At 39.6% G+C, this 11,734-nt stretch overlaps 3 protein-coding genes across 3 annotated transcripts in view; 1 reads left to right on the top strand and 2 right to left on the bottom strand.

Moving 5' to 3' along the window:
- Positions 1 to 1,021, top strand: part of LOC102979220 (uncharacterized) — a 25,725-nt gene extending 24,704 nt beyond the window's left edge. The window contains exon 4 of the mRNA XM_024121835.2: positions 618 to 1,021. Within this exon, the coding sequence (XP_023977603.2) occupies positions 618 to 950 (333 nt within the window). The 3' untranslated portion in view covers positions 951 to 1,021. The remainder of the gene's footprint in view (positions 1 to 617) is intronic.
- Positions 1,022 to 2,477: 1,456 nt separating this feature from the next.
- Positions 2,478 to 6,341, bottom strand: H1-6 (H1.6 linker histone, cluster member). The gene has a single exon (XM_028479418.2). The coding sequence runs from the start codon at positions 3,783 to 3,785 to the stop codon at positions 3,147 to 3,149; it is 639 nt and encodes a 212-aa protein (XP_028335219.1). The 5' UTR covers positions 3,786 to 6,341; the 3' UTR covers positions 2,478 to 3,146.
- A 3,365-nt stretch (positions 6,342 to 9,706) lies between these two features.
- Positions 9,707 to 11,620, bottom strand: LOC102981111 (histone H2B type 1-C/E/F/G/I-like). Its single transcript, XM_007128617.3, has one exon. It carries the CDS (start codon positions 11,584 to 11,586, stop codon positions 11,206 to 11,208), a length of 381 nt encoding a protein of 126 aa, XP_007128679.1. The 5' UTR covers positions 11,587 to 11,620; the 3' UTR covers positions 9,707 to 11,205.
- Positions 11,621 to 11,734: the final 114 nt, after the last annotated feature.

Here is an 11,734-nt window from a genome sequence, read left to right as displayed (position 1 = left end):
TCTCACATGCATTTGCAGAAAAAGGAGTCACCCAGTACATAATTGAATTGAGGAAGAGAAGAAAATGAAGAAGTTTTAATTTGCAGTCGTTTGTCTACCTTTTTGTCTTTCCAAACACAGATGTTTTAGGACGAGAGCCTCTTCATGGCCAGGCTTATACTTCGCCCCATCAAAATGCGTTCTTTAAAACTGAAACATTAAAAGGACCGAAAGGGAAAGTCCCTTGACCTATAACTCTATCTTCCTTTACACATTATTTTTACCTTCCCCAAGGAACCATTATCTAACTTATTAGTTACCAAGTTACCAAAAGGAAATGTAGAGTGAAGCTCTTTGCTCCGTGTACTTGAGCTGAATACACTCAACTTGCAAACGCACACAGAAGAAAAATAGGGTAACGCAAAAGAGAAACTAAAGCTTTCCAGCTGATTGAAGGCCACCTCACCTTCCGGCCCGCCAGACGAAGAGCGAGGTATTCCGACCAATCAAAACATTGAAATGTTAATAAGTCCCCTCATTGCCCCACCCCTTGATGACCTAATTTGGAAAATCCACCAGGGCTCTCGTTTTCAATCAGGTCCGCAAGAATGCTATTTAAAGAGCAGTGTTAAGCTCAGGGAATTACTGCGACAGTAGCCATGTCTGGTCGCGGGAAGGGTGGTAAAGGCCTCGGCAAAGGCGGCGCTAAGCGTCACCGCAAGGTCTTACGGGATAACATCCAGGGTATTACCAAACCGGCAATTCGTCGCCTGGCCCGCCGTGGTGGTGTCAAGCGCATTTCTGGGCTGATTTACGAGGAGACTCGCGGGGTGTTGAAAGTATTTTTGGAGAACGTGATTCGGGACGCTGTTACCTACACCGAGCACGCCAAGCGGAAGACTGTCACCGCCATGGACGTGGTTTACGCACTCAAACGCCAGGGCCGCACCCTTTACGGCTTCGGTGGTTGATCACGGTATCGGCCGAGACAGACTTCGACATCTAAAAAAAACAAAAAGGCCCTTTTCAGGGCCGCCCACAAACTCGCTGAAGGGCTGTTGGACGTTGTGGAGGTGTGTGAAAGCCAAATGTCAGTTAATTTCACGTGTGAAGTATGGTAGGAAGCTGCATGATACTGCAGTTATGTAACTAAGTACTTAGGGCCTTGCGCTTCACTAAGGTGTTAAGAAACTTGGGTTTTTATGAAGAAAGTAGGCTTTCAGAAACGGTGAAACGTGAAGTGATATAAGATTAGGCCCATGAGAGAAATGTGCCTATTTTGTGCATCTGGAAATATTCTGAGAACTGTCAAGTGGACGGCTGGAGGCATCCATGGCACAAAAGTTCACAGTATCATCCACACAACACACAGCTATGCAAATGAAGGCTCTTTGGGGACAAGCTTTCATTGGCTGGTTCTCTGTGGCGAAGAAACCACTGTTAAATTGCGGAGGGTGGTGTTACAAGGCTGTTTTCCTATTGGCCAAAACAAGGCGTTTCATACCGGTACCCGGAACTTAAGGGAAAACCTTCATTGGTTAACTTTTTAATCCGATGCATGCCAGGCGCCAAAGGACCCGAGGAGCAAAGGCGCAGAGTGGCCGAGCCGGTTCTACACAGGTTGGAGTAGTGCTGGGAGGTCGGCTGGCTTCTGGGCGGGATGAAGCCAGTTGTTCCTCCTTTCTCTCTGGGATGATAGTCTGGGGTCAGTGCACTGCTGGACACAGAGAAGTAGCTCACTGCCTTGTCCGGCAAGTGAAGAATTTTCCTGCACTATCCCAACTCCAACCTCGGAAACAATGGCCACCTTATCCAAGCAAAGCAGGGCTGTGGCTGATTCTGTACAAATTGAAACCATTGTATTTGGTCGTTTTCCATATAGGATACAATTAATTTTTTTCCGTGGCCCGATTATACAAATGAATTCAGACAGGATATAGAACATGTTTGTGTGACTGCATTAATTACGTAGTTTTGCACTGGGCTTTGTTCGAAGTCGCCCCCAATACCAAGGCCCAAAATAAGATTAACAGTATAAATTTATTTACGAGGATCTTTAAGAATGCTAAATTACAAACTAAGTGAAAACAAATTAAACTGTTTAAAGCGAAGAAGATGCTTTAACTCCGACCCTAAGCATTTCCTAGTACAAGCAGGTTTGTGATTTAAAGGTCACACCCTAATATTGGAACCTCCAACATCTCCACACGTTTTAGAGTTAACATTTTTCAGCCTGTGTAGCACAATCTGAACAAGCCTATCATTCTCTTCATAAATAGATAACAATTATATTAAGACTATATTATCAAACTAAGCATTTCCTAGTACAAGCAGGTTTGTGATTTAAAGGTCACACCCTAATATTGGAACCTCCAACATCTCCACACGTTTTAGAGTTAACATTTTTCAGCCTGTGTAGCACAATCTGAACAAGCCTATCATTCTCTTCATAAATAGATAACAATTATATTAAGACTAATTATATTATCAAACCAAATTTTAATGTAACAGTATGTGCTTAATATATAGTCATCTGGTAACTACTTGCAAACTAATGAAGGTGAAAGGCATTTCAATATTCTTGCAAATGTAAAACGGAAACATCTGTGATTTACGCAACTAATCACTCATAGTGGAAAGAAATCTGTTTAACGAGAAGTAAACTTCTCACCAATCCAAATTGAGACCTTGGTTTCTGTATATTAACCCCTGTAAAGTCCATGGAGACTGAGTTCAGAAATCTTACATGGAAAGGCACATTAAATCATATACCAGAGTAGCATTAGGTGAAAAAACATGGTCAGGTATGGTTGGGCACGGAGCTGACCTCCTCTTCTCTCTCGACTTAAAATCCAGCACTTCTGTAAGCATTTAGGAACTTACATACAAGGACTGTGCCTTATTTTTATTAGGATGGACAAACTAACTTTCTGGAACTGGGCAGTCAGCATACCACTAAGTATCCGAAGCTCTTCAGAGTCTGTACCGTTTGTCTGACAAGACACTATCACCGCATCACAAACTTCCTTATTGGCAAGCAATAAGGTTGACGAATAGTCTTTTCTTCCGGAGTCTTCTGAAAACGCAATGTTACACCCTCTTAAAATCATGTGAGTGGCTCTTAAAAGAGCCTTTGGGTTCTATGAAAACTGGCCGTTGCAGAAATTTTACTTCTTGGTTATTGCTTTCCTAGGATTAGTCTTCTGCTGGGTCAGTTTAGAATTCCCAGCCTTGGGCTTCCCTGCTCTGGCCTTCGCTGGACTTTCCCGTTGTTGTTTGCCCTTAGCGCCTTTAGCTTTTCTGCCAGTCCTACCAGCTTTCTCAGCCAGTGCTGTCCTCGGCGTCTTTGCTCTTTTGTTGGTCTTAGCTTTCTGTGGAGACTTGGAGTCTCTGGCCAAGACCCGCTTCTTCGTCTTGGTAGAAGAAGGCTTCTTGACCTTTTCCTTGGTGGGCTCAGCAGCAACCTTCTTGCTGAGCTTGAAAGAGCCGCAAGCACCGGTACCCCTGGTCTGCACCAGAATTCCTTTGCTAACCAGGCTCTTGAGACCCAGCTTGATGCGGCTGTTGTTCTTCTCCACGTCATAGCCCACGGCTGCTAGCGCCTTTTTCAGCGCTGCCAAAGACATGCCAGTTCTCTCTTGAGAAATGGAAAGGGCATCGATGATCAATTTGGACAATGAGACGCTTGTGGTCTTGCGACTTCCACCCGTCAAGCCAACCAGCTTCTTGCCCCGCTTTCTGGATGGAGGTTTCTCCTTGGACGGTGGAACCGAGTCCGCTAGAGCTGCGGTCACCATCTCAGACATTACACTAGAGTAAAGCAATAGGTATCACCTAGCAAGTAGCGTAAAGTACTGGACGGCCCTCAGGGCGTTATATAGGGCAGGGCGCGATGTGATTGGTGCGTCGCTCAGGCACCGCCCCCGCCCCTTGGGGAAGGAGCATTTGTGTTTGTTTCACTCCCAAAAGTTGAATACCTCGAATACCCTCTGCACGGAATCGCCCAGGTTCCACTGCTGAATAATCCATAGAGATACAGATTTCACATGTCTTTTTGCCTTTTAATGAAAAATGACCCTGCATGCCAAAACTATTCAATAAAGCCCTCGATTTTCAACAAAATTCAAAGGGAAGCACAAAACTTCCTCTTTTCCGTGTAAATATAAAAGTAATTTTTAACGAATGACTTATCTCATCTCTTCTAAGTGGTCTTCCAAATGGTTGGCTTTCAGTTGGTGGAGAAAATAAATTATTCACGCGCTGATTTTTATTGAAAATTATTTATGTATATGAGGGAAGTAACACAGATATCTTAGATGTCTCACTGCAGAGTTGGAAGATGCTTTTAGAATTGTCAAAAAACTTCAGGATAACACCTTATTTGGGCAAACAATCTAATTGTTTATTAAACAATGATCTACAGGCATGTGGATTGCTTGTGACTAAAACCACTTCTCAGTCCCTAAGGCTTGATAGCAGACCCTCAAGCATGGAGTAAATTACCTGGATCTCACTTATGATATCTGCTTGGCCAAAATCAGGTCCCCCTTGTGGAGGGCATCTTGAACTGAGTTTTGCTTCTGGTTTCATTAGTTCAAACCTTGCCCCTATACCCACCCCCACCCCCTTCACCCTCCACCCTCAAAAAAAATATGTAAGGAAACAGATACAATCCCTGCACTTAATTAACTATAAAATATGAGGCAGGAACCCTGGTCTGAAGAGCTCAGTGGAAACGACAGACCCAGATCTCTAACAGGACTAGGCTGGCAGGTGTCCTGCAGAGCTGTGGGAAAAGAGTTATTGGAATAATGTCTAGGATGTTTCTCTGGGCTTGTTCTAGGACTCCCCTTTCTCAGAGGTGTATAAGAGTTTCAAGGCCCGGCCTTCCAGGAGGATGTTGAGGGAACGGTGTAATATGATCAGAGTCCAGGGTTCAGCAAAGGAAAATCCCATAAGGACCATCTTGTAAAGATCCGCAAATGCCTGCGTGAGAAATTTGGTAACATTCTACAGGCTGGGCAACCACTAGAGGCTTTTAAGGAGAGATTTTGTGTATTTTTGTAGTAGTTGTCTTCTTGTATGGTTGTTGTAGTTGCCTTGATTTTCGATTTTTCACATAAACCATTACTGTGGAGAGCCTAATGTCAGAGGTTGGTAGTCTGTTGTAATAGTCTCAGAAGAAAGACAAGAGCTTCATTTGAGGAGGGAGTGTGGGAAAAGAGAGAGTCTACATTTGAAATACTTCTGAAGAGGAAATGAGATGATGAGACTTTCAAACTTCTGATTGCAAAGTGAGGTAGAAAAGTCTCTTTCACTCTCTCTGTCTCACATACATGCTCACGTGTGCACTTACACACACATTTGAAACATAAATTCTGAAAACAATACTGCCTTAAGTGCATTCTGATATATTTTCATCTAGTTTATTTTATTTTTTTTTAAATGCTGGTTGCAAATCATGAGATTGATTTCACAGCCTACTAATACATTGTGACCCTCAGTTTGAAAATTCTTTTCTCCTTAGGGAGATTATGGGTGCATCTTACCAAGGGCTCTGTTTTAACGTGTATTTGGTTTCTCTGAACCTTGGTGATCCCTGAGAGGTCGTACCATTAAATGTCAGTGGCTTAGGGTCAGGTATGAGTGGATTGATCCTTACTAAATTGCTCCTAACTAAATTGACGTTTAGTTAATTATTAGCACACTGTTAACTTGTGTATAAGGTATGCCAAGCAATAGATTGATTTCATCCAACAAAGTCAAAAAAGATGACTATGAAAGAGAAAGAGGGGAGGAAATGCCTTTGGACTGTCTAGGAACAGGATATCATGTTTGTACATTATTTTCAGTAGGAAAGAGTTCAGTGTGGACAATCTCTTCTTACACAGACCAAAGAGGATTAAAAAAAAAAAGAAAAATAGTGATTGTCTAAAAACTCTCAAGATTGGCTGTGAAGAATATGTGACAGGCTGCCTCTGTATAATATGGTCCACTGACTCTCAGTCAGCATTTCCATCTTAGGTAGGTCATATCTTCACCATTTCTGGCATCAGAGTTTCTCAACTTCCCCACTTTGGTCAAGACTCTCATAATAGAGTAGCAGGTTTTAGTCTCCTCTTTGTAACACTTAGTCATCTGCATATTAGACAGAGGAGGAAGACAAAAAAGTTATGAGGACAATCACAAATACAATAAGAAATATTTGAAATCTCTATTATCTTCAAGTACTTAATTGACGTGTCTTAATTAGAAGAACAGGCCTCAAAGATTACCTTGATGGATTTAAGTTAAATAAGTGTCATTTTTCCTAACCACAGTTTTAACTCTAATTTGAGCCATACTCAGAAATAAATTATGTAGTACGCATTCTTTTGTTCAGGAACTTTTAGTCAAGGTATAGATAGAGGGCTAGGCTCTGAGGATTTTTAATTTTTTTCTAATACTTGGGAAGAAAAAATCCGAAATCTAATCATTGGAAAAACTGATAATGGAGAAAAGGGCAAAGAATAACACAACGGGAAGGAGTAGGAAAAAGCTATCTATTCGAGATCTCATATTGATCTGTAGAATCTTAGGAGGAAGCTTCCTACTTCCAAAATTCTGGAAATCTTTTAATGTGTCAAGATTGGCTTTCCAATGAGAGTGTATATCCAAGTGGCAGGATTCTAAACATGTTTATGCTGTGAAAAAAAAAAAAAAATCAATTTGTCCTGAAGCTTAAAAACAACATTTGTAGTTAAAAATACTGCAAATGGCCTTTTCTAGCATTGTTAAAAGTTGACACTTTGGGGAGTCTCTTTTAATACAATCTTTAATTGTATATTATGTAGAGGTGTGTCTGTTGAAGTCTTTGTTTGAAATGTAGATTGCATTTGTTGTATATATGACAGTGTAGCCTACATTAGTTTTAGATAATATCTGACACCTGAAACATGTCAAAAGAGAAGAAAAGACAAATCACATGGATCTTGTGGTACAATTTCAAATGATGAGAATTTATGGGACTATTTAGATGTAGATCATATTATCATTATTATTAAGGTTAGAAGTAAAATTTTGGCACAGTAAGTTTATGTTCTTTTGGGAATTTTACTTTAAATTATTTGTATTATCTTCTCAGCAGTTAGGGGGTGATATAGATCGATATGTTCTGATAAGAATAGTTTTATATTTTATCCATGATCTCATTTTTCATTATTTAAAACTATTACAAGTATTCCCAGGTGGCAAAAAAGCTCCATATATTTCAAAACAATAACATGAAATTGATTTGTTAATGCTGTGGTTCTTGACATATGGTTGAAGCACTGTCCCACCTTTATTGTTTTTCAATTTGTACTAATTGGATATATGGCAAGATTCAAACACTTGCCAAGTCTTTGAGATAATCAACATCTTTGTAAAACTTGAACTAGTTTGTGCTTGTTGTTGGAGTTATTTTTTTGTTACATGACCATGAAGTCTGGAGGTGGTTGGGCTACAGAGAGATGAGAGATTTGGATAGTCAATTTTTATTAGGGGTGGTTGATAAATTAATATAGTTATAAATTCAGTCTTTACTGGCAGCTCTAAAGTATTTTTACCTTGTCAGCATAAATAAGACAATACATATAAAATTGAATTTACTACATTAATGAACGGTAACAACTTTCTAATAAATAAACAGACCAAACATAGCCATTGCTTGTGTACATATTTGTGTTTCTCTGCAGCTATAGTACTTGGTAGAGTCAGAGCTGTTTGTATTAATGACAGCCCTTTAGAAAAGCAGGCAACTGTGTTCCCTCATAGGCATAAGGAAACTGGGAGGCCGTCCAAAACCTGCCTTGTTCTCTGGGCTCACATATACACTTTACATATCCCTTCCACAAATTTAAAGTAGCAAAAACAAGCATACCTATTTCTATTCTCCTATGGCATCTATATGTTCTCTAACCTGTTAATCTATGGTCATTCTCAACTGTGTGAAAATAAAAGACTTGCATAGATCTGTTTTTAGTGATGTGTATTTTGTACCCTCCAATTTATTTAATTTACCAAATTTAATATTTATCTAAATTTTTAAAGTTATCTATAGACTTTGAATTCAGAATTTAAGCTGACACAATGAGTCCTTATGATTTGTAACATTATAAAAATTAATTCCATTTTAAAAATGACATTACCTATCTACAGTATCACTATTTTGTGATAATTTAGTTCAATGCATTATTTACGTAATGTAAAATTTTAAGTAAAGTGATGATAACTCATCTAATCAGTAGAGTTAAAGAAATTTAGTAATTTTAACTTAGTTTTTTTTAAAGAAAATAACCTCTAAACTTGTGTAAACCAGAATACTATACTAACATTATTCTTACATTATGACAATAATAAAGAAAAAGATGTAGAGCCATTTTGTAAAGCAAAATTGTTAAGCCAGCAAATTTATCCAAAGGGTTAACGTGATTAGAAATATGTGATTTTAAAATTTCCTATAGAATTACATGCCATGTATTTAAATATTTAAGTTGTTAAAAAATAATGGAGTAGTTCTGTTTTGTTTCTTATCTTGTAACGTGTTAACTAAGACCACTAATTAAATTCAGTTAAACTTTCTTTTCTGTCTGAGTTACAGCTTAAAGAGGTAGCACATATAAAGCATCTGGAGAATTTTATTTTGCTCTTATTATAACTTTTAAAATTTTCTGCTGAGGTAGATAATTTGCTCAAAATTATTTGTATTCATAAAGCAGAAAATATTCTCAATCATTGTACAAGTTAGAGGAGCTAATTGTGAAACTGGAACAAAACTTAAAGAGATTTAATTTAAAAGCAACCAGAGATTTAAGTATGTTGATCAGTTAAAGAAACAAATGTGATTAAGATCAGAGATCCCTCAGGGTACACCACTGCTGGGAATATGAGTAAATTCTCTGATATCCTTCTAAGTTTGGTAGGAAATTATAGTTTCCAGTGCCATATCCCTCAAAATGAACTCAGTAAAGTTAATAAACTATTTAATGTTTGTTTTATACAGGTATTGGAAGCCCTCTCTTTTTTCTGACTCAATAGCTCTATTTATAATGACATATTTCTTCTCTCTCCTCTCTGACCTTACTTAAAGAGCAAGAAGGGACAATATTTTTTTGGAATTATTGAATAATAAACTTTAGAGGCTTCGGCATAGCAAGAGACAGGCCAGTTGTAGGCTAGAGATGCTGTTTCCTTGTTTTCTTTCTTGTCTTAAGTCTTCTGTTAGGTCTAACGCTTTATTAAAGTTAAAAGTTTTAGGCGGCCATTTTATATTCATTTATATTTGAAGCAGGAATGTTATTTTTGCAGATACTGACAATTATTTGGACTCATACTGAGTAATCACGAAAACAGACAGTTCTGAAAGGAAGAAAGAAACTGATTTTTAGTTAAAAGAACCCACAGTATACAAACACCAAACACCAAACACAGTGGATCCCATCAAAGGCCAAAAAGAAAAACACCAACTTCCTGGTCTTGTGTTCTCAAATGCCAGAGATGACCAGAATCCTCAGACAAACACAAACAACCCGAAAAAGATGAACAAATGAACCAGATTCCAGATACCCTGTCCTCTGTCACCAACTAATTAATGATCTAGCAATAAAACCACTAATGTGTATCCAATCCACAAAGTACAATCTAAGAACCAAAATAAGAAACAAACTTGGGCAAAAATAAATTTTAGCATACAAGAGCCAAGGGAAGATGAACAGAAAACTCAAAGTGCCCAGGGCTAGACAAGGTACATTTTCAGTTCACATTTCTATTGATTCCTAAGGTAGGGCTCGGGTAAACAATGTCTTGGTGGAATCTTCAGAAATAAATGGTCCAAGTGTTAATGATTAGCCAGCCTGCTCTTGTATTGAAGAAAAATCAAGCAATAGTTGTTATTTCATCCAACAAAGGCAAACCAGAATTTATATGTGAGTCAAAGAGGGGAAGAGAAGGAGAAAACAAAAACAAAACAAAACCTTGTAGTCAGCCTGGGATAGTGAATGTTTGCACATTTTGGGGGTAAAATGATTAGTTGGCAGTGAGGAGAGGTTAGTCTGATTTGGATCATCAGTCCTTGGGCAGGCTCATTAGGGGTATAGAAAAAAATCCAATTTCAGTTGTTGAAGGACTTGGGAAACCTTATAGTTTGGCTGAAGAGCTTGTGTGATAAGCATGTGCCATTGTCCTATATTTGCACTTCTACCTTAATTAAGCCAGGGCTGCACCTCATTCTCAGGTAACTTCCAGGTTAGGCAGCCAGTAATTGTGGAGCCGTGTTCCAATGGACGCCTATCTAGCGCCAGACAGGCCTTAGTATTTTTCCCAGGTATCAAAGAAAACTGCACATTTAGTATCACGGAGTCTTAATGTTACGTAATCTAAATCACATTGTATCTTACCTCAAATCGTTAAACAACAACAAAAAACCGTGTTTTCCTTGTAACATAAATTTTATTCCTGTAGTCTCCCACTTTTTTACAGAGAAAGCAAAGTTTGCTCCTAGGTGCTGAAAATGTGTTATAGACTTGGATAAATTAAATGGAAAATGCGTTTCTTTCACCTTAAAATCTTCCCCTGCAACAAAGATTAAACTGCTTAAGGGAAGGTGGAACTTGCCAGCTACCCCCCAACCCCCCTCCCCGCCGCGCGACTACCTGGTTTGGGAACGTTCTCTGCTAGAGACTTTGTATGCCAAGTTCAATAGCGTCCTTTCTCTTCCCGCCTAGTTTCCCCGCCTTTCAGTGCCAGCCCTCAGTTCAACCTCCATGGAAACTTGACAAGTTGCAAGCATCTCTTAAAACAGTTCGTCAACCCCGACTGCGTATTACAAACCACCAGGCACCTACGCAGTTAATTTTCATGTTCAGATAGCTGTAGGTCAATTACAGTACATTGATCACTGGGACTCAAAAAATAGCTGACTTTATACTTGGGGTGAGCCCCTAATTGCAACGGGTAATGGATAACATTTGACACAACAATGCCAAAACCCAATAACCTGGCAGTGTAACAGCTTCACTTGTCATTCCTTAGACCCATTAATAAGACTTACAAATTTATCTATCTTTGTCTTCTAATTAATGCACAGTACTTTGGCCCAAACTTCAATTTACAGAAAATAAGCAGCAGATTACAACTCTATTTGTGGACATGGGGGTGGCTCTTAAAAGAGCCTTTGGGGTTAGGTGTAAAGACGCTTACTTGGCAAGTTTACTTGGAGCTAGTGTACTTGGTGACAGCCTTGGTGCCCTCAGACACGGCGTGCTTGGCCAGCTCTCCGGGCAGCAGCAGGCGCACGGCCGTCTGGATCTCTCTGGAAGTGATGGTCGAGCGCTTGTTATAATGCGCAAGGCGCGACGCCTCGCCCGCGATGCGCTCGAAGATGTCGTTGACGAACGAATTCATGATGCCCATGGCCTTGGACGAGATGCCGGTGTCCGGGTGGACCTGCTTCAGTACCTTGTACACGTACACGGAATAACTCTCCTTGCGGCTGCGCTTGCGCTTCTTGCCATCCTTCTTCTGTGCCTTGGTCACCGCCTTCTTGGAGCCCTTCTTCGGGGCAGGAACGGACTTGGCTGATTCTGGCATTTTAAAACCTCAAAACACGAAAAATAAAATGGAAATAGAAAGCGAATTTCTGCTATTTATAGGGCCTTTATGCTAATGAAGGATGCAGACTGCGTCTTAGTTAATTGGAAGACAAACAGCAAAGCTGTCATCTATGGGCAGAACTATG

The sequence above is a fragment of the Physeter macrocephalus genome, chromosome 18, assembly GCF_002837175.3.
Source record: "Physeter macrocephalus isolate SW-GA chromosome 18, ASM283717v5, whole genome shotgun sequence".
Classification (NCBI taxonomy): Eukaryota; Metazoa; Chordata; class Mammalia; order Artiodactyla; family Physeteridae; genus Physeter; species Physeter macrocephalus.
Note: the sequence above shows the minus strand (reverse complement) of the source record. Positions and strands in the feature narration are given on the sequence as shown.